This window comes from Macaca mulatta, chromosome 3 (assembly GCF_049350105.2).
Source record: "Macaca mulatta isolate MMU2019108-1 chromosome 3, T2T-MMU8v2.0, whole genome shotgun sequence".
NCBI lineage: Eukaryota > Metazoa > Chordata > Mammalia > Primates > Cercopithecidae > Macaca > Macaca mulatta.
Window position 1 is genome coordinate 3,007,270 of NC_133408.1, and position 27,230 is coordinate 3,034,499.

Here is a 27,230-nt window from a genome sequence, read left to right on the forward strand (position 1 = left end):
TAGGAATGAGGGCAGTGGCCTACCTCCTCTGGACGGGTTACCAAGTGGGACTCCGGCCACATCCAGGAAGGCTCAGTCCTGCTCAGCCCCCTTATGCCCTGGGTGTGAGCAGGGCTGGGGTGGAGACTCCCTGCCACAATTCTCCTGGCTGTGGGCTCAGCTCTCCCTTCCCAGCCAGCTCCCTGCCCCACCTCAAGGCTCCCTAACGTTCCCACCATCACTGGAAGGATTTTGTCTTTCCTTTGTCTCTTACTGGCATCCACACATCACACCCATGCTCTGAAAACCTCCAGCTGGGAGTGTTCCCTCTCATGGGGAGCGGGGTGAGTTCAGGTGGCCGCCTCCCACCATAGCATCAAAGGGGCTGGGTTGTCCTCTCCACTCCGAGGACAACCAGGGGCATGGGACCCAAACTAGGACAAGTGGGTTTTGCTGAATTGAACATTAAATTAAATATGCAGACTGTGGCCAGGCACAGTGGCTTATGCCTGTAATCCCAGCACTTTGGGAGGCCGAGGTGGGCGGATCACAAGGCCAGGAGTTCGAGACCAGCCTGACCAACATGGTGAAACCCTGTCTCTACTAAAAAGTACAAAACTTAGCCAGGCATGGTGGTGCACACCTGTAATCCCAGCTACTCAGGAGGATGAGGCAGGAGAATCGCTTGAACCCAGGAGGGGGAGCTTGCAGTGAGCTGAGATTGCGCCACTGCACTCCAGCCTGGGTGACACAGCAAGACTCTGTCTCAAAAAAAAAAAAAAAAAAAAAGCAGACCATAGGCGGTGATTGGCTTCTTTAGAAAAGTGGCTGCCTAGAATATGGCTTCCAATTTTACATGGACAAAGACTTGCTAAAAATATATATGCAGTCATGTGTTGCTTAATGACGGGATTACGTTTTGAGGAATGCATTTTTTAGGCGATTTTGTCATCGTGTGAACATCACCGAGTGTATTTACATAAACCTAGACGGTGCAGCCCACTACACACCTAGGCTGTATGGTGCACACATATGGTGCACATGCTGCACACCAAGGTTCTACGGCTCCTAGCTGCAAACCTTACAGCACGCTACAGTGTGAATACTGCAGGCAGTCGCAGTGTACAAACAGTGTATTTGTGTTTCTAAACACAGACAAGATACAGTAAGAAGTCAGTGTTATAATCTTACAGGACCACCATCCCCTGTGCTGTGCACGGTCGGTGAAACATGGTCTGGCCTCACATGACTGTATACTCTCTGTTTTCACACCTGCTTTACCTTTCAGGCTTAATCACTTTCAATTCTTTAATTGTGTTAGGCTAGGAGTTAATGGAATCTAAATTGCAAATAAGTATAATCAAGTACTTCATTTCACATAACCCAAATTGGAAAGGAAGCCAAAAAGCTCTGAGGTCTTGGTGGACACTGCATTTGTATTCATTCTTGTTTTTCAACTGTGGTAAAATACACATAACATAAAATTTACCATCGAAACTATTTTTAGGGATACAGTCAGTGGCATTCAGGACATTCATGTTGTTGTGCAGCCATCACCACCATTCATCTCCAGAACTTCTTTGTCTCTCAACACTGAAACTCCACACCCATTAAACACTCACTCCCCATCACCCCCCAGCCCCAGCACCCACCATTCTACCTTTTGTCTCTGTGAATCTGACCAGTCTAGTGACCTCATATAAGCGGAACATCCCCAGGGTTCATCCATGTTGTAGTGTGTGTCAGCATTTCCTTCCCTCTTTATGGCTGACTGATACTCCACTGTGTGGATGGACCTCATTGTGTTTACCCATGCATCTGTTCATGGACACTTGTGTTGCTTCTACCTTTTGGCAATTGTGAGTAAAGCTGCTATGAACATGGGTGTACAAGCATCTCTTTCAATTCTTTTGAGAATGGACCCAGAAGTGGAATTGCTGAATCATTTGGTCATTCTGTTTATAACTTTTTGAGCCACTGTTTTCCACAGTGGCTGTACAATTTTAGTTTCCCACCAACAGTGCACAATAGTTCCCGTTTCTCCACATTGTCGCCAGCATAACACATTCTGTTCTTTGGGAATTAGCCATCCTAGTGTGTGGGGGTGCCTTTGGTTCTACCATGGACCCGTGCTCCTGACTAAGCCAGTCCCTACTCCCTGGAGCCAGCCTTGCCCCTGGCCCAGCAGCCCCACCTCTCACACATCAGCCCTGTCACATACCACCCCCACCCCTCACACACCAGTCCCGCCCCCTCACACCAGCCCCACCCCCTCACACCAGCCCCACCCCCCTCACACCAGCCCCACCCCCTCACACCAGCTCCACCCCTCACACACCAGCTCCACCCTCTCACATACCAGCCTCACAGCTCACACACCAGCCCCACCCCCTCACACCAGCCCCACCCCCTCACACCAGCTCCACCCATCCCACACCAGCTCCACCCATCCCACACCAGCTCCACCTCCTCACACCAGCCCCACCCCCTCACACCAGCCCCACCCCCTCACACCAGCTCCACCCATCCCAAACCAGCTCCACCTCCTCACACCAGCTCTACCCATCCCACACCAGCTCCACCCTCTCACATACCAGCCTCACGGCTCACACACGAGTCCCGCCCCCTCACACCAGCTCTACCCATCCCACACCAGCTCCACCCTCTCACATACCAGCCTCACGGCTCACACACCAGTCCCGCCCCCTCACACCAGCTCTACCCATCCCACACCAGCTCCACCCTCTCACATACCAGCCTCATGGCTCACACACCAGTCCCGCCCCCTCACACCAACCCCACCCCCTCACACCAGCTCCACCTATCCCACACCAGCTCCACCTCCTCACACCAGCCTCACGGCTCACACACCAGCCCCAACCCCTCATACCAGCTCTACCCATCCCACACCAGCTCCACCTCCTCACACCAGTCCCACCCACTCACACCAGCCCCACCCCCTCACACCAGCTCCACCCATCCCACACCAGCTCCACCCTCTCACATACCAGCCTCATGGCTCACACACAAGCCCCACCCTCTCACATATCAGCCAAACCCCCCTCACACACCAGCCCCACCCCCTCACACCATCTCCACCCTCTCACACACCAGCCACGTCCCTCACGCACACCCAACCCCCCACACCTACCCCACCCCCTCACAACAGCCCTGCCCCTCACACACGCACCCTTTCACACCCACCCCACCCCTCACACTAGCCCCGCCCCTCACACACCAGCTCCACCCCCTCATACACCAGCCCCACCCCCTCACACCAGTCCCACCCCCTCACAGCAGTCCCACCCCTCACACCAGCTCCACCCTCTCACATACCAGCCCCACCCCTCACACACCAGCCCCACCCTCTCACATATCAGCTACACCCCCTCACACACCCACCCACCCCGTCACACCTACCCCACCCCTTCATACCAGCCCCACCCCCTCACACTAGCCCCACCCCCTCACACTAGCCACAACCCCTCACACCAGCCACAACCCCTCACACCAGCCCCACCCCACACTAGCCCTACTCCTCGCACCAGCCCCACCCCTCGCACCAGCCCTAGCCCTCCATCAACCCCATCCGTCCCTATTAGAGGGCCAATTAGAGGGCCCCTATCTGCCCTGCCCTTCCCATCCACCGTACCCCTTCGCCTCGCCCCGCCCCTCCAGTCAGCCCCTTCTCCTTTCACCACCTGTGCTCATCACCTCTGCCCTTCCCATCTGCCCCGCCCCCGTGCCCGACCCCTACCCCCGTCCCGTCCTGAGTCTGGCCCTGTCTCCGCAGAGGAACGAGTACCTGCTGACGGTGGTGGCGGAGGAGAGCGACCTGCTGCTGCTGGGCCTGCGGTTCTCGCCTGCCCAGCTGCACTTCCTGTTCCTTCGCGAGGACACGGCCGGCGCCTGGCAGACCCGAGTGTCCTTCCGCAGCCCGGCCCTGGTGGACAGTCGCTGGCACACGCTGGTCCTGGCTGTGTCTGCAGGCATCTTCTCCCTCACCACGGACTGCGGCCTCCCAGTGGACATGTAGGTACCCACCCGGGGAGGGTGCACCTGCGGCCCACAGAGTCCTGCCAGGCCGGGCGTCCTTCAGCCATGCTCACCGGGCAATGCCTGCAGGAGCCGACCAGGGCCAGGAGTCACAGGGCGGAGGGGCAGGAGCCATCCACGGGGCAGGAGCCGCCCACGGGGCAGGAGCCATCCACGGGGCAGGAGCCGCCCACGGGGCAGGAGCCATCCACGGGGCAGGAGCCGCCCAGGGAGCAGGAGCCTTTCATGAGGCAGGGGCTGACCATGGGAGGTCAGGTCATGCTCCCTGCCAACCTCTGAAGGGCTGCATGGGGCGAGGCAGGCTCACCATCTGTGGGCAGAGTGGGCATTGGCGAGAGCAGGTGGTGAGTGATGCCCTGGATTCGGGCTGGAAAGGGAATCCAGGGAGAGTTTATGAAGCACACTGCTGTCAAAACCCAGATTTTAATGTTTCTCCATGTCTTAAACACAAAACCCGCTGCACATCAGACTCAGCGGCTTAGAACCAGGTAAGGACGATCACACCAAGCACACTCCTTTTCTACAAGTAGCTCAGGGGACTTGGCAGGGGACCAGCACTGTGGGGAGGGCGTTAACATCACAACAGGCAGCCGCAGGAAGTCGGAGTAACTCCTTCCCCAACCACCAGGCTGGAGGCCCAGGCCTGGCTTCGACTCCACATGGCAGGTTCCTCGCTGACGAGGGAGCAAATATTGACAAAAACTCCAAATGAGTACAAGATTATCCTTTGAAGCCTTGGACACAATGGGGGCTTTTGGAAGCCTAGTTTGTTTCTCGTTTTTGACGTCACCTGGTTTCTGTGGCCTGACAGTAGGTCCCCTGGACAGGAGCCCTCAGTCCCCATAGCTCAGCCAGTTGGTTACCAATGTCAGGATCTACCACTGTGGAGTAGGACTGCGCTTCTGTCTTTTTAATTGCAAATGATCCAGTTTATATTAAATCTATTAAATAGTAAAGTATTATTTCATATATTACTTTTTTTTTTTTTTTTTGAGATGGAGTCTCGCTCTGTCGCCCAGGCTGGAGTGCAGTGGCCGGATCTCAGCTCACTGCAAGCTCTGCCTCCTGGGTTTACGCCATTCTCCTGCCTCAGCCTCCCGAGTAGCTGGGACTACAGGCGCCCGCCACCTCGCCTGGCTAGATTTTTTTTTTTTTTTTTTTTTTTTTTTTTTAAGTAGAGACGGGGTTTCACTGGGTTAGCCAGGATGGTCTCGATCTCCTGACCTTGTGATCCGCCCATCTCGGCCTCCCAAAGTGCTGGGATTACAGGCTTGAGCCACCGCGCCCAGCCTTCAAATATTACTTTCAAAGGTAGGATCTTCTGTTTTGTTACGAAACTTGTAAGTATTTTTATTATGCAGCTAGTTTAAACACACTTTTATCATAGCCTCTCTCCCACCCTACCCCAAATTCATTTGGGCCCTCAGGAGGGTGATGAGTTCTCAGGTCCCGAGAGCTGAGAGTCTCCCAGGGAGGTGCCATGCGGGCGGAAGACAACCTGGCCTGGCAGCGGCTTCCCACCCCGTAAAGAAAGGCCTTCTGGCTGGACATCAACGCCGCCTGACTGGCTTTGCCACAGCAGCTAGGAATGATGCAGCGGCAGCGCCTGAGGCCTGCACAGACATTCACCTGCCTCCTCAGGAGAAAGGAAGAAATTAGGGTGGAAAGCATAATGATTAGGAATGTTCCCCGAATGTTTTAAAAGTGGACTTCCTGGGGGAGATGGTGGGACATGAGGAGTCACAGGCCTGGAGCCGATTGTGGCCACGGAAGAACTTAAGCCCTTGGCAGGTTGCCATGGAGGGTACAGGCCAGGGCTTCAGGGGCCAGAAGCCTGGACCCTAGCAGAGGCCAAGCTGTGTGCAGAGGACGGGGCCTTCTGGGACAGCAGGGCAGGAGCTGAGTTCACCATGGCCAGCTGCAGCCAGATGGCAAAGACTGGAAGGAGCAGACGTTTTACAAGAGACAGTGGCAGCGTGGGCTGGGGAGGCAAGCCCGAAGGCACCCCTGCTCCTCTGCCCAGGAGCTCTAGCCACACCGTCCCCCAGTGGCCACCCACCTTGCTCCATCTCCGGTGTTCAGCCTCCACTCACTCATCAAGACCGCCTGCTCCTGACACCCTCGTGGGTCACCAGCCTCCTCCTGCCCTGAAGCCATGTGTCCCAGCACCCCAGGCCGGGTGATGGTGCAGGAGCTCAGTGGAGGGAGGGTGAGTGGGCCGGAGGACCCTGTACAGGTTGAAGCCATGGCACATTCACCGTGAGATGGAGAAGAACCACTAAGCATGTCACCACACACTTCTGCAGAAGGCCCTGGCCCTGGGGTGAAGTGCCCCCCAGAATTCATGTCCACGCAGCACCCATGAACGTGACCTTACCTGGAAACAGGGTCTTTGCAGTCATCAAGTCAAGCTGAGGTCATCCTGGAGTGAGGCAGGCCCTGCTTCAGTGCGACTAGGACCCTTACCAGGAGACAGATAAGGGGAGAGGTAGAGACCAGAGTGACATGGCCACAGGTCACGGGGAGCACCTGGAGCCACCGGAAGCTGATGAGTCGAGGAAGCGTCCTCCTCTGGAGCCTTCGGAGAAACCCTGCCCCAGCTTGATCCAGGCTACTGGCCTCCAGAGCTGTGCAGGCGATCGGCCGTGTGCCGTCCTTTGTGTGGCAGCCACGGCACGGTGCACGCTGCTTAGTGAGGGGCTCATTCCCGCTCCTTCTGTGAGTAAACTGGTGCGACCACTCTCCTGTGGCCCTAACACTGTCCTCTGATATTTTCAGAATGGCCGATGTGCCCTTCCCGGCCACCCTGTCGGTGAGAGGAGCCCGATTCTTCGTCGGCAGCCGGAGGAGAGCCAAAGGCCTGTTCACGGTGAGTATGGAGGGGCTGCCCTCCCAACACCCGTGCTGTGGGATGGAACTGCCCCAGGCCGGTTGTCTTACTGCTCTAAACAGATCCTTGAATGTGCTAACTGGGAAAAGAAGGCACAGCGTGTGTGGAGTCTCTGCCACAGCGCCTTCGCACCGCTGTTTCCTCCTGGCACCCTCTTCCCTCATGGTCTTGGGTCCCTGCCCAACGGTCCTCTTCAGGCTGCCCCCACCACACTGAGCCAATGCCCACACTCTGCCCTGCAGCCCGTTCCCTGGAGCTGTCTTTCCTCAGTAGTGCTGACTGCTCTCAGGCCAGCTGTGTGTCTGCTCAGTGCCTGTGTCTCCACTCACGTGTGAGCAGGGACCTCACTCGATGAGGCTAGAGGTCTTTGTTCCCTGCTGAGTCCGGTGGCTAGAGCCATGCCTGGCACATAGCAGATGCTCTGAATATTTATTGATGCATGTTTGGACAGATGGATGAGTGGATGGGCAGATGGAGGGATGGACGATGGATGGATGGATGGATGGATGGATGGATGGATGGATAGATGGATGGATGGGTGGATGAATGGGTGGAGAGATGAACAGATGGAGAGAAAGATGAATGGATGGGTGAATGGAGGGATGAATGAATGAGTGATGGATGAATGGGTTGGATGGATGGATGGCTAAATGGACGGATGAATGGATGGGTGAATGGATGGGTGGATGGAGGGGTGGATGGATGAGTGGTGGGTGAATGGGTGGATGGATGGATGGATGGATGGATGGATGGATGGATGGACGGATGGATGAATGGATGGGTGGATGGAGGGGTGGATGGATGAGTGGTGGGTGAATGGGTGGATGGATGGATGGATGGATGGACAGATGGATGGATGAATGGATGGGTGGATGGAGGAATGGATGGATGAGTGGTGGGTGAATGGGTGGATGGATGGATGGATGGATGGATGGATGGATGGACGGATGGATGAATGGATGGGTGGATGGAGGGGTGGATGGATGAGTGGTGGGTGAATGGGTGGATGGATGGATGAATGGACAGATGGATGGATGAATGCATGAATGAACAGATGGGTGGATGGAGGAATGGATGGATGAGTGGTGGGTGAATGGGTTGGATGGATGGATGGATGAATGGATGGGTGGATGGAGGAATGGATGGATGAGTGGTGGGTGAATGAGTGGATGGATGGATGGATGGACAGATGGATGGATGAATGCATGGATGAACAGATGGGTGGATGGGCTATTGGATGAGCAGAGTAGCCAGTCACTCCAGGTTCACACAAACCCTTCTGTGAGTTCCCTCGGAAGGGGGGGCAATTCTTCACCATTGCTCCCACGGCCTCGTCAGTAACCATCATGTAAATTCTTCCCACTTACCTCTGCAAAAGGTTAGATTCCATCCACCCCACCCTCCTCCGGGGTCTGGATGGGCCAAGCCCAGTGGTCCCCTCCTCAGCGGGTCCCTCCCCAGCAGCGTGGGCCTGAAGGAACTGTCCCTCTCTCCGCAGGGCCTGGTAAGGCAGCTGGTCCTGCTGCCCGGCTCAGACGCCACCCCAAGGCTGTGTCCCAGCAGGAATGCCCCGCTGGCAGTGCTGTCCATCCCACGGGTCCTGCAGGCTCTCACGGGGAAGCCAGAAGATAACGAGGTGCTAAAATATCCCTACGGTTAGTAGGGGGGCCGCCGGCCCCCGCACCAAAGGCAGACGCGAGAGCCCTGGTCTCACACCAGGCAGGAACTCAGGGCTCAGCTCTCAGCACCCCCCACCATGTGCTTGCCCCTCTCGTCACTGCCACCGGGGGCAGCGGTCACAATGGCCAGGGAGATGCTTGGGGCCCACCCCCAGGAAGGCAGGCGGCACCATCAGACAGGCCAGTGTCATCCTGCCCTCCCCTCCAAGCACTCCCATGACAGCCATCCAGCCCCTTCCTGGGGAACCCAGGCAGACAGCAGGCCTAACTTACTTTAGAAAGTCTTTGTCCAGAGCTATCTGACATCCCTCATCCCCTTTTACCCCCCAAGGACAGCGTTTGGGCCATTTCTCCCTACCCCACCTCTGTCCCACCATTATCTAGACCAGCACGCCCCAGTCGGGCCCACTCTGGCCCTACACTCACGTCTTCCACAATCCCCCTGGCCCAGAGGGCCTCCCCACTTGGCTTTCTCTTGTGTGAAGTTACAAGGGTGACTGTATTTATTTAAACCACACTACCGCCATGGAGAATCTGAAATGCCCCTCCCCGCCACATCCCCACTGCTCAGCGGCCACCCCAAGGGACAGCGAGGTGGAGAACAGCCGGGCCCCCGAGCCTCAGGGTTAGTTGTTACCAGGTAGGGGAGCCCCCACCTCCAACACATCCGGGCTGCATGGTATACTGTGTCACACCACAGGCCAGCACCGGCTGGCAGGTGCACAGATGTCCCACGTAGAGTCAAGAGGTGGCAGAATTAGGACCCACAGTGGGGTGTGACTACTGGAAGTGATGGGATCAAACTGTCACAGATCCAAGCCAAGCCGTAGTTAAGATACACCAGTGTCAACAGGGACTCCCTCCCGAGAGGAGACCGCACCATGTGCAATCGCTGAGGACTCCCAGAGGAACAGGGCTTTTCCGTCTCAATGGGATGGAAAGCTATGCCTTCCAGAGTGGACAGAGGGTGGGCTGACCATATAGGGGGCATCACGATGTCCTTCATCACCAGTAGGCCAGGTTCTCACTTCCCCACCTGCGATGTGGCAGGCTTGTGCCAAGGTGCCTGCAGGGACCCTTCCAGGCCCGCTTGCAGAGGCTGAGGCAGGGCAGCCTGGTTTGGGGCCTCCTCCTGCGTTGTCTTCCTTGGGGGGCACTGGCTTGCTAGATACTCATCTTCCTGGTCTTCCCCTCAGAAACCAACATTCGAGTGACGCTGGGACCCCGGCCACCGTGTACCGAGATGGAAGACGCCCAGTTCTGGTTTGATGCTAGCCGGAAGGGGCTGTACCTGTGTGTTGGCAACGAGTGGGTCTCCGTGTTAGCAGGTGAGGCAGCCCTGCACCCGGGGCATCGGCATGCAGGGCCACTCTGGCACAGCATGACTGGGAGTGGAGGCTAGGAAAGGGGGCACCTCAGCCACCTCTGAATGGCCTCAGGCTTGGCCGTCAGGCTGGGGCACTTCTGAGAGTGACAGGCAGCGTCAGTACTGACCCCCAAAGCAAGGGGCGGCCAGGATGGCCAGCAAGCCAGGACACTGCCCTCCCTAGAGCCGCAGGACTCCCAGCCACGGGCCCTCCTCAGGGCAGGCATCACTCAGGACAGGAAACCGCCCCACCAGGAGCCTTGAGCCTGTGCATCTCATTTGGAAATGTGAACCTCCAGGGCATGGCACATGGGCTGACAGGGCTGGGCATCACTTGGTACCTCTTCCCAATCTATGGGAAGACGATGCCTGCCTCCCTGCAGCCTCCCTGGTAGGGTGGCCTGGCCGCCGCCTCTGCCCACACCCTCCCTGTCCGCTAGATCAGAGATGAAATCCAAGGAGATGAAGAGCCTGAAAGGTTATTTTTACAGCGAGCCTTCTCAGCAGTCTGTTCCCGCTGCTGGGGAGGTGAGTGGAGGTGACGATAGATGCTCCAGACGGGTTACCCGTGAGAAACGGGCACGGGTTCCGCCTAGCGCATGTGTGAGCTGCTAACTCTCTTTCACATTATCAAGGGCACAACTTGCCACAGAAGCAGTGAGCCTTTTAACAAGGCCACGATGTGTAAGCGTCATCCTGTCGGTATCACTGGGGGCTGCACAGATCACAAGCCCCTGGCAGCAGTGAGCGGCCTCCCTTTGACAGGCCTTTCCTGTGTGAGTGAAATGTGAAAACTGATGCCCGAGGCCGAGGCGCAGGAGTCGTGGCTTGTGGCTTGGGGCTTGGGGATCGTGCTCCCGCGAGGATTACTCTCGCTTTCCGTTCTCAGAAGTCTTAACCGAGTCACAATGTTTCTATCACAAGCCAAAGAAAGACTGGACTACGTGGAGGAGCATCAGAACTTGTTCACCAACTCAGAGACCCTGGGCATCGAGGTGTTCCGCATCCCCCAGGTGGGGCTTTTCGTGGCCACAGCCAACCGCAAAGCCACATCCGCAGTCTACAAGTGGACGGAAGGGAAGTTCGTCTCCTATCAGAACATCCCCACGCACCAAGCACAGGCCTGGAGGCATTTCACCATCGGGAAAAAGGCAAGTCTGTGTTCGGTGACTTCCTCCATCCCCTTTCACTTGGAAAGCCCCGAGTCACGGGCGGGGCCCCTACACTGATTCTGCAGGTAAAGGAGTTTCTCATGGTGTCAACACCTCGTTCAGGTGGTAAAAGGCTCACAGAGTCACACACATTAGCCCACCACCCTAAATCCAGGATGTGACTTTGAGACAGTCTGCTCAGCTCCCACAAAATGGAAGACCAGACCATTTCCCAGATGCCATCCGGTTCTACATAGACCCCTTATCACTACATTTAAAACCTGTTGAGAGTGTTTACATGAGCTGGTCAAGAACCCACAAATCATTTCAGAAAGACATTAGAAGATGGACATTCCTGATCCTTCCTTTCCTCAAATGTCGAGGACACGTGATGTCCACACGCAAGGCTGAGGCCAGGCTCAGGGGAACCACGGGTGGGACCTCGCAGGCTGGCAGCCACCTTCCTGTCAGGGCTGCTCTGGGCAGAGGGTCGAGGTGGTGTGTCTGGGAGATGGTTGACATCACAATGGGAAGGACGGGGTTTCCTCTTCCCAGCTCCGTCCACTCCCTGGACTCCACGCAGCCATGTCCTGGAGACAGCACCTCCTGACTGCCCCCAAATAGTCACTCGCTGGACTACAATGTGCCAAGCACACCCACTAGGCCCTGTCTGGACACACAGCTAAAGCAGTGAGCACAGCAGATAGAAACTGCTCTCTTGTGGCTTATAGTCACCCTCATGCAGGCTGCGTTTGCATCCAGTATGGCGGGTGAATAACTTTTTTTTTTTGATTGATGACATCATAAGGTTTTAATTTTTTATTATAAAGAAAAACTTTGCATCAAAGAAAAATTGGAAAATTCCAAAAAGCAAAGGGGAAAATATTTCGTTCCATCATCCAAGCGAGTATGTAGGTTCATGTCGTGTCCTTGCCTCCAAGCACATTGTCCATGAACCATGCACCTTGCCCTTCATTCTGTATGTTCACGCAGCTGCACTATGAGCCCTGGGCACACTGCGCCATGTTCATGTTTTACACACATTGCCCTGACACAGCTTTGCGTGGTGATCACACCTGTAACACGGGAGAACAGGTTGTGACAAGTTTTTTCTGGTCATCTGGGTTATGAAGAACATTTTTGTGCATGAAGCTTTTCCTGAATTTGGGAATTTTGGCTTTTGTGTTTTTTGCCTTCAGATAGCAATAGAAGTGGAAATATTGGGTAAAGAATATGGACATTTTCAAGGGTCTTGATGAATGTAATGACCAGCTCTGCGCCCATCCCACCATGATGACCTGTAATGCGGGGGCCTCGGTCCTCTGTCCCTGCACCACGTAGCAGCCGTGGATCTGGAGAGAGATGCTGATGTTCAGAAGCCTTCAGCACCAGGCCCCTGGCACCGACCCAAGCAGAACCACGTGGTCCTGGTTTACTCTCTTTCAGATCTTCCTGGCAGTGGCTAATTTTGAACCAGATGAAAAGGGTCAGGAGTTCTCTGTCATTTACAAATGGAGCCACAGAAAGCTGAAGTTTACCCCATATCAGAGCATTGCCACACACAGCGCCCGAGACTGGGAGGCCTTCGAGGTGGATGGGGAGCACTTCCTGGCGGTGGCCAACCACCGGGAAGGTAGGGCAGGTGTGGCCTTTATACTCAGAGGCAACCATTCCAGGGGCAGAGCAAGATTTGCATGCAGGGTGAATATGTATCTTATTAAAAATCAATAAGCCGCACACAGCACAGGATGAACATGCATTCTGGACTATTCCTCACTGTCTGAGGGACGGATATCTACTGGTTGTCCCTGGGGCACCTGCCCACAGCAGAGCCACCCTAGAAACATGGACTGCCAGACTGACTCCCAGCACAGAATGCCTGCCATCCTCCCTCCTTGTCTGAAAACAACTAACTGATTGACTGACTACCTGACTGACTAGCTAACTACCTGACTCACTGACTGACTACCTGACTACCTAATTACCTAACTGATGACTGATTGACTAATTACCTGACTGCTTGACTACTTGACTAACTACATGACTAACTACCTGACTGACTGATTGACTACCTGAATGACTGACTACATCACAGACTGACTGACTGACTACCTTACTGACTGACTACCTGACTCTCTGACTGACTGACTACCTGACTGATACCTGATTGGCTGACTGACTGACAACCTGAATGACTAACTAGCTGACGAGCTAACTGCCTGACTGACTGATTATCTGACTAACTACCTGACTGGCTGACTGACTGACCACCTGAATGACTGACTGTCTCACTGACTGACTGACTGACTGACTGCCTCAAAGAGTGACTGACTGACTGACCGACTGACTACCTGAATGACTATCTGACTGACTATCTAACTACCAGACTGGCTGGCTGACTAACTACTGGCTGACTACCTCACTGACTGATTGACTGACTGACTACCTGTCTGATTGACTATCTGAATGACTACCTGACTCTCTGACTACTAATTACCTGACTACCTTACTGACTGACTGACTGACTGTCTCACTGACTGATTACCTAACTACCTGACTGACTGACTAGCTGACTGACTGACTAGCTAATTACCTAACTGACTAACTGATGACTAACTACCTAACTGATGACTGACTACATGACTAATTACATGACTAACTGGCTAACTACCTGACTGACTGATTGACTGACTACCTGACTACATCACTGACTAATTACCTTACTGACTACTTGTCTGACTGATTGACTGCCTAACTACCTGGCTGACTACCTAACTACCTGACTGTATGACTGACAGATTACCTAACTACCTGATTGGCTAACTGACTCACTGAGTGACTACCTCACTGACTGACTGACTGACTGACTACCTGACTAATTACTTGACTCTCCGACTAACTGATTACCTAACTCCCTGACTGGCTGACTCATTAACTGACTTACTATCTGACTGACTGACTACCTGTCTGACTGACTGAATGATTAGTTGACTACCTGACTGGCTGGCCGCCTGGCTGACTGATGGACTACCTCACTGACTGACTGACTGACTGACAGTGACTACCTGCCTAACTACCTGACTGTCTGACTGACTGACTACCTAACTACTTGACTAGCTGACTGACTACCTCACCAACTACCTGACTGACCAACTACCTGACTACCTGACTACCTTACTTACTGACTGCCTAACTACCTGACTGACTGATGACTGACTGACTACCTGACAACTGACAGACTGACTACCTGACTGATAATTAACTACCTGACTGATTAACTACCTGACTGATGACTGGCTGACTACCTAACTACCGAACTGACTGACTACCTCACTGACTAACTGACTGACTGACGGACTGACTGACCAACTACCTGATTAACAACCTGACTGATGACTGACCGACTGCCTGACTAACCACTGAACTGACTGGCTGACTACCTAATTACTTGACTGACTAACAAACTAACTGACTGACTACCTCACTGACTAACTACCTACCTCACTGACTGGCTGACTGACTGAGTGACTGACTACCTGACTATCTGACTGACTGACTAACTACCTGACTATCTGATTGGCTGACTAATGACTACCTGACAACTGACTACCTCACTCACTGACTGACTGATGACTGACTACCTGACTGATTAACTACCTGATGACTGACTACCTAACTGACTGACTTACTGACTGACCATCTCACTGACTTAACTGACTACCTCACTGACTGACTGACTGATGACTGACTGCCTACCTGACTGACTGACTACCGAACTAACTGCCTGGCTGACTGATTACCTTACTAACTACCTGACTGACTGACTACCTGACTACCTGACTTATTAACTACCTAACTGACTGACCAACTACCTGACTGACTGATACAACTGACCGACCACCTCACTGACTAACTACCTGACTGACTGACTGACTGGCTAAATACCTCACTGACTAATTGGCTGGCTGGCTGGCTGACTGACTACCCAACTGACTGACCAACTACCCATCTGACTGACAAATTAACTGACTGGCTGACTGACTACCTCACTGACTAACTGGCTGGCTGGCTGGCTGGCTGGCTGGCTGACTGACTGACTGACCGACTGACTACCCGACTGACTGACCAACTACCTGACTACTTGACTACCTATCTCAGTGACTGACTGACTGATGACTATCTGACTGACCAACTGTAATAACTGACTGACTGACAAGTGACTGACTGACTACCTCAATGACTGACTGATTAAGCAATCTCCCCGCAGGAAAGGTCTGACCAGCACAGGGAGGGCAGATGTTGGGTATGGGCCCAGGCCCATGGCAGCGATGCTGGCCTGGTAGCTGGCCTGGCCAGGTGTGCAATGGAGGACAGCTGCCGAGGACATGGGATCTGGATGGCCTCCATGGCCTTGTTTCCTGAGGACAGGCAGCTGTCCTCCCTTGTGCCAGCAGAGACAGTGAGGAGCACCGGCCTGGGAGGCACTGGGACACCTGCTTTCCAGGCCAGGGCAATGCCCTGAGTGGCCACCACAAGTACCTGCCATCCTGTAGCTCCAGGAGCCGGCCCAGGTCTGAGGGCATCTCCCCACCTGCAGGACCCCCAGACCCAACCCTGCCCAGGCTCCACAGCTCTGCACTCCCCTGAGCCCACAACCCACCCAATGGGGGAGCTCCACAGTGGAGAGGGAGGAGCCTCCAGGCAGAGGTGGCAGTGTGTGGGAAGGCCTGGCCTGTGGGGACGCTGAGGAGCCATGGGCGGTGGGGCCAGGACACAGTGGGCCCCACCTCCAGGACACAGGAAGGTCCTGGGGATGTACACCTGTCCCAAGGGCGATGGGGGCCACCAAGCATTTCCACATGGGAATGGCACCTGTGAAGGCCCAGAGGTGGAGTCAGAAAGGGGCTGAGGGTGAGAGGCTAAAGGTAAGAAGGGATGTCCCCAACAGCTGGCCTTGCCCTCGTGGGCCTGTGGTCCTCAGGGCAGGGACTTGGACTGGGCTCTGGCTATGTCAGGGCTACCATGGGGCTGTGGAATCTGCCTCCCTGCCCCCAGCACAGTCCTTTGGTTCCAGGCGACAACCACAACATCGACAGCGTCATCTACAAGTGGAACCCGGCAACCCGGCTCTTCGAGGCCAACCAGACCATTGCCACCTCTGGCGCCTACGACTGGGAGTTCTTCAGTGTGGGGCCCTACTCGTTCCTGGTGGTGGCCAACACCTTCAACGGCACCTCCACAAAGGTGCACTCGCACCTCTACATCCGGCTCCTGGGCTCCTTCCAGCTCTTCCAGTCCTTCCCGGTAAGGCCCCCGGCATGAGCCCCGCCTCTCCATCGCTGGCCACTGCGTCTGCCACGTGCACCTGCAGGATAGGTGATGTGCGCTGGGGGTCCACCGAGAGCCAAACCTAGTGCTGTTCTGCACCCGTGACCCCAAAACCCAGGCAGGGCCTGCCCCTCTGGATGGCACAGGCTTTTTGCCTGGCGTCTGAGCCCTTCTTGCCTGGCAGCCTCTGTGTGCCCAGGGACAGTCCAGGCGCCCGGAAATGAGGCAGGAGGTGCACCCTGGCTCTGCCCCACCCTGGTGTGGTGTTCTCCATAAAGCAGTCCCCAGGCTCAGAACAGGCCCTTCGTCCCCTCGGAAGCTCCCGCGGTCTAATCTGAGTCTGTATGGGTGTCAGGGCCCTGGCCTGGGGGCAGCTGGGCAGCTTGGCTCTGACCCAGGCCAGTGTGGGGGCCTGGTCGGGGCAGCATGTGGCGTTCCCCTCCAAGCCTCAAGAGTCCCTCAGCTGGTTCCACCTCCAGGGGCGGGGACAGCGTGCTGCCTGCTCCCAGCAAGTGTGCATAGGACTGTGACCGGAGCAGAGGTGTGGGGTATGGGACAAGTGGGGGCACATCTCCCACCTCGGGCTTAGCCTCTATGTGAGTTGCAGTTCTCCGAGGGGGCAGCTTGGGGGCTTTGTAGTGCCGGTGACAGCACTCCCACTGTTTGCTAGAAGCGTGCCTCTCATAAGACAACACCTCCCTCGTGTCCTTCCGGAATCTTCTGTGCCCCCTGACCTGGCGACTCATTCCACTGCAGAAATGTTCTCAGGGCCTTCTGCACCCGAGGCAGTGAGACTAACCCAGGCCACTCTTGCCACATGAGCTGCCCTCATGCCACATCCCAGTGAGGCTGGTACAGGGGCAGAGCCATAGCGGATGCTGATGCCCGGACCCCTTGCCCCCATCAGGGAGTCTGGAAACACAGCGACAGCAGTCAGGCCTTGCCAAGCTACCCCTGCATTAGACAAGAGGTTGTGCATGTGGTGGGTGGGGCTTTACGGCTGAAATGATTGAAGGCATTCTGGAACATTCCATACATTCCATACATAACATTCCATACATACATCTCATTAGGGCAAGCCTGCAGGTAGTACATGGGAATGAGCTTCCAAACAGAAGGGAGGAAAATGGAGTTCAGCGATCACAGGTTCCTGGAGCCCCTCCACCCGGCAGGAGTGAGAGCAGCTTAGGAAACCGGGAGTGTGACCACCTTGAGAAGCCCGCAGGGGCCGGACCATGAGCCGCGGCTCACAGGGACCAGCCACCCACACGTGTTAATGTGCAGAGAATTGCACTGGGGCTGCCCCGTGCTCAGCCAACCGGCAGGCTGCAGCACAGCGTCATCCAGGTGGCCACAGCCCCACCCTTCGGGCACTCATGGTCCAGTGGGGAAGGGCAGTTTTACGTGGATGTTCAAGGCACGAGGAGAGCAGACATCAGCGAGCACACCCCCCACTTTCCCAGGCCTCACCAGGAGGAAGTGAGGGCTGGGAAAGTGGGAAAGGACCTGCAGGGCAGCGGGGCTGGGAGTAGGCAGCAGGGTCACCATCCAGAGCCACAGGCTGCAAGTGAAACATGAAGCCTGCCCTCATGGGGTTGACAGGGCTGCACGATAATGACTGGTCGGTGGCTGGGAGGGAGTGAGCCATTGGGAGGCTGCTGTGGCCGCCCAGATGAGCTGCAGGTACCCAGGTGAGGAGCCAGCAGTGCCAGAAGGAACACACCTCGAGCTCGCTAGTGCTGTGGATGGAACAGATGAGCGTGCCTGGGATCCAGGAAGAGGCGGGATGAGCCTCCTGGCACGGGGGCAGAGTGAGGCTCAGTGCACTAGGGTTGGGGGTGAGCCAGATTCCTTCCAGCCACTGGCCTTAGTAACAGCCTCAGGAGGTAGACGGTGGCAGCGGCTCACACTGGCTTAGCCTCGACTTTGTAGAGCGCCTGTGCCAAGAGCTCTGCCCGCATCCTCCCACGTCACCCTTACAGGACCTTGAGAGGGCTTGCTGCCACTGGTCTCTGTTACCCACAAGGACACAGAGGCTCAGAGCAGTGGAGGGCTCTGCCCGTGGCAGAACTGGGATCAAGCCAAGCAATGTGGCCTGTTGCTTGGTTTGATGTGGCACAGGACAGAGCTGAGCACAAGTTCCTTGTCTTACTGCTCCCTGCGCAGTGCTCTCACCGCAACGTGCATGCTGCTAAGACTCTGGGAAACTACAAGGGTGTCCTGGGCTGGTGGCCACATGCTGGTGTGCAGACAGCTGACCTGAAGAAGGGTTCAGGAGCCTTCAGTCATGGGTTAGTGTGGCCACAGGGCTCAGCAGGGACGCCCCCTCTGACCAGTAGTCATTGACCTGGAGTCGGACTAGGCTGGTGAGGTTTGAGATGTGAAAGCAGCTGCAAGCCGGGGCCAAGACCATGATATGGGCTGGAAATTGGGATTCCCAAGGAGGCCTCGACACGCGGGTACAGTGGCTAAAAAGGCAAATGGTGGGCTGGGCGCAGCGGTTCACGCCTGTAATCCCAACACTTCGGGAGCCCAAGGAGGGCGGATCATGAGGTCAGGAGATCAAGACGATCCTGACTAACACGGTGAAACCCCGTCTCTACTAAAAATACAAAAAAATTAGCTGGGCGAGGTGGCGGGCGCCTGTAGTCCCAGCTACTCGGGAGGCTGAGGCAGGAGAATGGCGTGAACCTGGGAGGCGGAGCTTGCAGTGAGCCGCGATCACACCACTGCACTCCAGCCTGGGCGACAGAGTGAGACTCCATCTCAAAAAAAAAAAAAAAAAAAAAAGGCAAATGGTGACATCGAGCAGTAAAGAAAGGGTGGCTTGTGGACCTGGGCGCAGCTGCAGAGCACAGGTGATCCGGCCGACAGCAGTTCCCGTGGAAATACCCGGGGCTCCACACCAGTCACGTGTCATCGGAATCACACTGGTGCCATAACATGAACGTGTGCCCTGCTGGCTCCAGGCTCACACATGCAGAGCCCCAGCACATTGGAGCATGTTCGAGGAGCATGTTCGTGCCAGAACCACGAAGGGATTTGAAACGTTATCACACAAGGAACAATTGCAGGGCTTGAGGCTTTATCCTGAAAGGAGGCATAGGCAGTCACTTCCAAGCATCTAACGGATGAGCTGGGGAAGGGGGAGCAGGCCTCCAGGGGGTCTTGAGAGCAGAGTCGCGCACCCTGGATGGAAAGGCACCACAAGTGACTTTCTCGTCAACTAGGCAAGGTCTCCTAACAGCTGTTGAGCCACGGAGAGGCTGCTGTCCTGGGGGCCCTGCATTCTAAATCACAAAGTGAGGTGACAAAAGAAAGGATCCCTGCAGTGGGTTGGAGAGTGCATTTTGGAGATTATCATCCTAGATCTACCAACACCATAATCCTAAAGCTCCTGTGATAACACCAAGTCCAATTTACAGCGTCTTCTTCATGATACTTCACCAAGGTGCTTAAGTGCCCCAGAGCGTACCTGGCCAGCTGCGCATGTCACCCATGCCATCCTCTCCAGCTAAGGGTCTCTGGATGTTTGACAAAAATCCTAAAAACTGCAGGAGTCAGGCTAAAGAAAATAAAGATAGGCTGAAAGAAACTGAGCTAGCTCTAGAAACAGAAAGGAATTTTTTAAAGTTACAATTGTCTTCAGAAGTATTCAAGAAGATACTGCACTTATGAAATAAAAAGAATGCTACTAATGAGACAGAGAGCTTGGACATTAAAAATGCAATTGCTGGCATTAAAAGAAGACATTCATTAACATGACTGAAATAAAGTTAAGACGATCTTCTAGAATGTAGAATGAAAAGAGACAGAATCAACCCCGGAGAGTCTATATCTGGCTAACCAAAAAGGCTTTCAGAGAAAGCCTTGAAGAAAACCTCCCAGATCTCATCAGACTGAAGGGGCGCTGAGACCAAGGAGGGCGAGAGCAAAGGAAAGTTACCTTCGAAGCACACAGGAGCCGCGCAGCCTGGGATTTCCCACCGGCAGCCCTGGATATCAGGAGGCAGGAGGGCTCAGTGTTCTGAAGGCGAGTGATGGACGCAGCGCCCCCGCAGAACAAGGCCGCTGGCCGCTGCCATGCACAGGTCCCACATGTCCGTGGCTTCCTGCCACATTGGGTTAGTTCTCATATCAAGTCAGACAAGGTTTCCTGTCCTGTGTCGGCTACCCCTTGAAGCACACACAGTGGGAAGCAGCAGGAAGCGGCCGACCTGATTCTGTGCTCACAACCCATTGGCTAGGGCCAGTCACATGACCCAGCTTAGCTGGACCTGTGCTCATGTGTCCTCACAGCTCATTGGCTAGTGCTGGTCATATGACCCAGCCTAGGTGGGCCTGTGCTCACATGTCCTCACAGCTCATTGGCTAGTGCTGGTCATATGACCCAGCCTAGGTGGGCCTGGGCTCCCGTGTGCTCACAGCTTATTGGCTAGTGCTGGTCATATGACCCAGTCTGGCCGTCAGTCTGAGACATGTGGGAGCCCTGGACGAGGCGGTGTCCCTGGGGTGCACTGACAAGCCCGGGTACTCAACCAGATGCAGGAAATCAGAACTAAAGTGGTGGCTCCACCCAAAGATGACCATAAGGAAAGTTCTGGAATGAGAACTGGTGCCTGTCCTAGAGAGAAGCCAGCCCAGATGGTCTGGGGTCAGCGAGGGCATAAGAGGGGCTTTGGGGGCTGTGGAGCCCACGGAGCACAAAGTGTGTCCAGGGATGGCGCGCTGAAAGAGTGACAGATACACAGACTGCAGGAGATGAGGAAGGCAGAGACACGGGGCCGGGCCAGGACGATCTTCCTGTGCAGCAGCCACTGAGGTGGGACGGGACTGACAGCCCCAGGGAGCAGGATCGAGGGGCTCCTGGGATGGGAAGATGGGAGAGCTGGGAGCGTTGTCGCCTGCAGAGCTGGTGTGTTTTCTTCCTCTGGGAAGGAGGGAAGGAGTGTAGGGCCAGACCCAGGAGGGGACAACTAGAAACTTGTTGAAAAGAAGCATACACAGATCACAGGTCCAAGTACGAAGCAGGTGAACCCGTGCTGTGATTTTAAGCATGAAAGGAGAATGTTTACCTGGCACCCAGGGATGGCACGGCAGTCAATCATCTTGACAGAAATCGCCTGGGTGGGTGGTGCCATAGCCCGGCCCCTGGCTCTGGGGGCTAACATTACCATAAGGTCAGGACCACACAAAGCTGATGATGATGTGTCACTCAGAGAATCGCCCCATGGCCGAACCCAGGGGAATCTGTCTGGGTCCAACACTGGGCACGGATGTTGGTGTTTATTAGTGGAGGTACAACCCAGGCTGCTTGGGGGAGCGGGGAGAGGGGAAGGAGGGCAGAGGCCCTGCATCTCCATCCCACACCCTACACCGTGGGTGAAGAGGCGAGGCCAGAAGCCGCCCACCAGGAATCAGAAGAGCCCCCAGCAGCACCCACTGAGGGGGACAGTTGCCACAGACCCTAAGCAGGAGCAGCTCTGCCTTCGGGTGCCCAGACCAGGTGCAGGCAGGCAGCCTGGTGCTCCCAGATAAACAAGACCTGGCAGCCCTGGCCCCTGCCCTGTGTGTGGAGCACGGCTCCCTTCACTCCTGACAGCCTCATTCTGGAAGCCCTGGAATTCCTGCTGATGGCAGCCTTCCTCGTCTTCCTGTTTTGGAAAGCCTTTTGGAGATTTCTGGAAGGTGGTCTGTGACTGCACATCCTCAGCTGGTTGGCAATTCCACCTCACACCCATCTCACAGGTGTGGAAACTGAGGCTCAGGTTCGGGGACCTGGCCACAAACACGCAGCAGTAAGTGGCTGAGCCAGGGCGTCCACAGGTGTCCCTGCGTCCACATGAATCCCCTCCTCCGTGCCTGCCCCGTGGGGATGGAGCCTGCAGCCTGGTTCGGGCCGTGACGGGAGTGCCTGGAACGCCTCACACCATGGTGGGGTCTCAACCCTTCACTCATGGGGCCCATCCCTTTGATGGACTACCTGCTCTTCATGACATGACGTCGGGACTGGATTCTGAGCTTTGTTGATCTTTGTGTGTTCTGGAAGGCAGTCGGGAGGTGTTTGTGGAACGTGGTTACTGAAAAACTCAGGGCTTCTGTCGCGGGTGAGGCGGTGGAGGTGGCAGCCCAGCCCGGAAGACGGCCGGTCTACATTTTCAGGCCGCATGTGAAGGGCAGCTTTGATCTACACCAAGGACTGGAGCAGTGGTCCTGGAGACACACGGGCATCCTCAGAAGGGGGCCAGCAGCGAAGGGGCAGAAATGGAACCACCTGAGCCAAGGGGAGGGTCTGGGCTAGCGACCCGGGGAGAAGTCCCAAGGGGTGGGTGACATCTGCCTGAAAGAAACATCAGAGAAGAGCAGGGGCTGGAGCAGGACCACAGCGGACAGAAGGAAGCACAGCTGCAGCTCCCCCAAGCAGACCAGAACTCCAGGAATGGGGACCTGGTTGCTGGGGGCACCGCCATGGCCCAGGTCCTGCTCGCGCCACAGGAGGGCCCTGGGCAGGCACTGGGACCACGCACACATAGATGGGCTTCCTCTCCACCCGGCCTGAGCCTCATTTTCACAGCTCAGTAATTCCTCAAAACTCACAAAGCCCACTTTCATGTTTTGCCAACATTTTTCACATTGTGTTGAAATCCTTTTAGGTCCTAGAGATGTCTTAATTTGTTTACTGTTTGGTTTGAGTTTTGCAATGTCTTTCATGAACGTGAGCTTTGAAGCGGGTGAAGCCGACATGCTTTGAAAGTACGTGTGTGCCGTAGAGAGGCGCCCTTCTGGAGGGTCTGCGGGGGTGTGGGGTGCAGGTGGGGTTAGAGGAGCTGTGCACACAGAGCTCACTTTCTCCCAGAAACACAGGGTGGGCATTCCCAGGGCACTGCAGGTTAAGTGCAGTGCTCCAAAGGAATGGTTGGTGGGCATGGCAGGACTTTGCAACCCAAAGGCAGGTATGAGTGAGGAGCTGGCTGCCCACACTGGGGAAGGCAGTTTGATGTCCCATTGTTCCACCTGCCCTCAAAGTCTTTCTGCCCATCCCACCAGGAATTCTAGAACTTTCTTTCAGGTGGGAGAGACCAAGCCTCCAATGACTGGGCCTTCCCAGCTTGGACCAAAGGAGGAGTGAGTTCTGTCCCTAGAAGTCTAGGCACAGGGTCCTGCTCCCTGAGCTGATGGAGTGGGGCCTGCGGTCATGGTCACCAAATGTGGCCTCCAAAATAGGTTTGGCTTCTGAGTGAGTTTGCTGCAAACCTCGGAAGGTGTTGCAGCTTCCAAAGCTTGGTGGTTCTGTGATCGTAGCTGTCGGCTTGTGGGGTCCTCACAAGGACAGCAGCAGCCACCATGTTAGCAGGGACCCCTCGTCACAGCTGGGCCCCCGACTTGGTGCCACACACTTCCCGAGGGTCCCGCCCATGGCTCCTCAACACACATGTACATGCACACTCAGGCACACGTGTGTGTACTCGCCTCCATGGTGATCGAAGGGCAAGAGGTGCTGTGGGGCAAGGACGCAGTGGGAGCCACCCTGGGAACAGGCACCTGGAAGGCAGCCGTGGGGTGGTTAGAAAAACAGGCAGGAGCCCCTAAGCACCCTCATGAGACCTGGCTGTGTCTCTCTGAGCCTCCATCTGCACATCTGTCAAGGGAGCAGCATGAAGGGGCCCCTCCCAGTGGTCAGCACTGCCCAGGACAGCCTGACGGGGCTGGGCAGAGCCTGGGCGGGAGGGCTCTGGGAAGGTGGCAACTGTGCCCTATGACTTCTGTCTTCTCTGTGACACAGGAGCTGGCAGTGGCCTAGGCAGCTTGGAGAAGGTGCCAGGTTTGCGGGTTCTGCAGGGCTGGGAAGAGCACAGAGGGGCACCCAAGAGTTGGCTGGGGAGTGTGTTGAGCCCAGTTCCCTCAGGGGAGTGACCTGTCATCCAGTAGCGTTGCCCCACCATGGCCGCCCAGAATGCTTGTCCAGCCTTAGCCAGCTACCCTTGGAAAGGCTGCCAGTACGCCCCCCACCAGCGCCTGTTGGGGAACTGCCTTCTCCTGGCGGCTGGGGAGGGAGCCCCAGGGGTGCATCTTGCCTCCCTCCCCTCCCCTGGCACTCCCAGACCACAGAGGCATCCTCTTTCTTTGCCCCATCAAAGCCGGAACCCAAGAGACTCTTTGCCCAGCAACTAATCCACTGATTACCGGGTGCCCACCCGCCCTTGAGGGAGCTGTTGGGGGCTCCAGGTGCTCCTGGCTGCCAAGTCCCGGAAGCACTATCATCCCAGCAAGATGCACCTGAGCTGCCAGGCACCATGCCAGGGCAGCAGGGCCAGGCTCTGGGGAATTCCATTGGAGGGAGGGCGGGAAGGGCCTGCCCAGCCCAGCAGGTGCCCGGCCGCTTGGCTCCCGTGCCAGCCGGGGTTTGGCAGGGCCTTTGATGTGAAGATTCTTTTTCTGTCTTCTATGAGTCCCTAACGTGCTTAGAATCTGGGAGTGGCCTGACAGCGGGTCCCACGCTGCACGCCCTCTGCCTGGGTTGGCACAGCCCCTGGGGGGCACCTCTTCACTTCTGAATGAGAGAAGGCCCCAGCTTCAGCAGAGGGACAGGTTCACTCCAACCTGCGAGGGGCTTCTGACTGCCTGGCGTAGGGAGGAGGAGCTGTGGACAGCCAATGACAATGACTGCCCTGCTGTGGACTCAGCCAGCTAAATGCTGGGAGCAGGAGCCGGTGACACCCCGAGCCAGTTTCAGATAAACTAATTTTTCTTTTTGCCAGAGTATGTCTCAAGTATTACATAGGATACATGCAGACTAAAGAATTATTCGTTGTCTGAAACTTAGATTGAACAGGGACCCTGGATTTGCTAAATCAGATGCACAGACCCTGGCTGGGTGCAGGGAGCAGAAGGGTGACTTGAGCAGCCTCCGAGCCTCCCCTGGCTGCCCCCGCCCCCAGCCTGTCTGGCCCTGCACTCCAGCAAGGGCTCTGCTTTGTAGCGGCAGCCAGGCAGGTGGCCACACAGCGCCGACTCCCGCCACTGCCATGTCCTGGATAGCCCTCCACACCCACCCCCACAGCTGACACGTGCTTGTCCTAGAACAAATACACACCCCACCTTGGGCTCCAACCAAGATTCAACTCAAGGTTTGCTTCCTACCACCCCATGAAACGTGGGCACAGTCCCTGCCCTGGAGGCTGCAGTGCTGCAGGTCCCACCAGACCAGACTGCCCGTCTTGGGCATTCCCAACCGAGTCTCCACCAGCCTCGGGGCTGTGGCCAGAGCACTGCCACCTCCACCCCACGCTCCTGCCACCTGCCCCTCCCCAGGGCTCACACAGCAGCCCGTGTGCCACCCATCCCTAGGGATGTACCGAGTCCTCTGACGGGTCTCCCGGAGCCCCTGTCTCCATCCCTAGGGATGTACCGAGTTCTCTGAGGGGTCTCCAGAAGCCCCTGTCTCCAAGGACCCCACCCTTCTTTCCCCTCTTGGGAGTGGGACCCACCCCACCCCCCCCCAACAGCACTTGGCTCACCTCTGTCCTGACACCTTCCTACCTCCTGTGGGTCTCAGAGCTGTCCACATACATCTGACCTCCTCGCTCTGCTCAAAAGCCGCCTCTGGCTCCCCAGTGACCTTTGGCTGGGGGCCCGACTGCTTTCCACAGCACCCAGGCCCTGTAGGCCTGCCCCAGCCCCTGCTCCGCACTCTGTGTGCACCCAGCCCTCCTGGCTCCCTCAGTCCTGTGTCTGTCCTGCAGTTCCTTCTGCCTGGATACCCTTCCCTGCTTCCTGCCGCCAACTCCCCGTCCTTCCTCCATGCCTTTGGGCCCTCGTCCTCTGTGCCCCCAAGGCCCCAGGCAGCCCCTCCATGGTTCCCCATCTGCAGCAGCCCCTGTTCCAGGGCTCCTTTGGGCAGGGAGGGCACGTGACTCATCCCTGAGATGCAATGCCCGGCTCAGCCCCAGCTTGCAGTAAGTTCTCTCTATACAGTGCGCAGAGAGCCAGCTCGGGGTCTTCCCGCACCCTGGGCTGCTACAGGGCAGGCCCTCCGGGGCTTTCCCTGAGAGGGAGTTTCAGGCTCTTCTGGCCCCAGCAGTCCATCAGGATCTGCCTCAACACAGGTGAGCATCAGCAAGTAGCTGAGAAGTGGGGGGGGCTCCACTGGAAGGACGCCCAGGGCTGGAAGCATGTCTCTTCAGCCTTCCCCAGCAATGTGGGGAGAGCTGTGCCGTGCGGGTGCACGTGTGTGCAGATGAGGACATGCGGGCGGGTGCACGTGTGTGCAGATGAGGACATGCGGGCGGGTGCACGTGTGTGCAGATGAGGACATGCGGGCGGGTGCACGTGTGTGCAGATGAGGACATGCGGGCGGGTGCACGTGTGTGCAGATGAGGACATGCGGGCGGGTGCACGTGTGTGCAGATGAGGACATGCGGGCGGGTGCACGTGTGTGCAGATGAGGACATGCGGGCGGGTGCACGTGTGTGCAGATGAGGACATGCGGGCGGGTGCACGTGTGTGCAGATGAGGACATGCGGGCGGGTGCACGTGTGTGCAGATGAGGACATGCGGGCGGGTGCACGTGTGTGTAGATGAGGACATGCGGGCGGGTGCACGTGTGTGTAGATGAGGACATGCGGGCGGGTGCACGTGTGTGTAGATGAGGACATGCGGGCGGGTGCACGTGTGTGTAGATGAGGACATGCGGGCGGGTGCACGTGTGTGTAGATGAGGACATGCGGGCGGGTGCACGTGTGTGTAGATGAGGACATGCGGGCGGGTGCACGTGTGTGTAG

At 56.3% G+C, this 27,230-nt stretch overlaps 1 protein-coding gene across 8 annotated transcripts in view; it reads left to right on the forward strand.

Annotated features, from left to right (window-relative positions):
• TSPEAR (thrombospondin type laminin G domain and EAR repeats) overlaps positions 1-27,230 on the forward strand; it is a 228,583-nt gene that overhangs the window by 188,646 nt on the left and 12,707 nt on the right. For 6 of the 8 annotated variants that reach the window (XM_077995538.1, XM_077995536.1, XM_077995544.1 and 3 more), the window contains 7 exons: positions 3,773-4,011; positions 6,814-6,904; positions 8,424-8,580; positions 9,801-9,932; positions 10,895-11,121; positions 12,568-12,754; positions 16,196-16,425. In XM_077995538.1, coding sequence (XP_077851664.1) covers positions 3,773-4,011; positions 6,814-6,904; positions 8,424-8,580; positions 9,801-9,932; positions 10,895-11,121; positions 12,568-12,754; positions 16,196-16,425 — 1,263 coding nt within the window. Of the gene's footprint in view, positions 1-3,772; positions 4,012-6,813; positions 6,905-8,423; positions 8,581-9,800; positions 9,933-10,894; positions 11,122-12,567; positions 12,764-16,195; positions 16,426-27,230 lie in introns of all 8 variants that reach the window. The other 2 variants (XM_077995537.1, XM_077995539.1) reach the window with 1 other exon arrangement.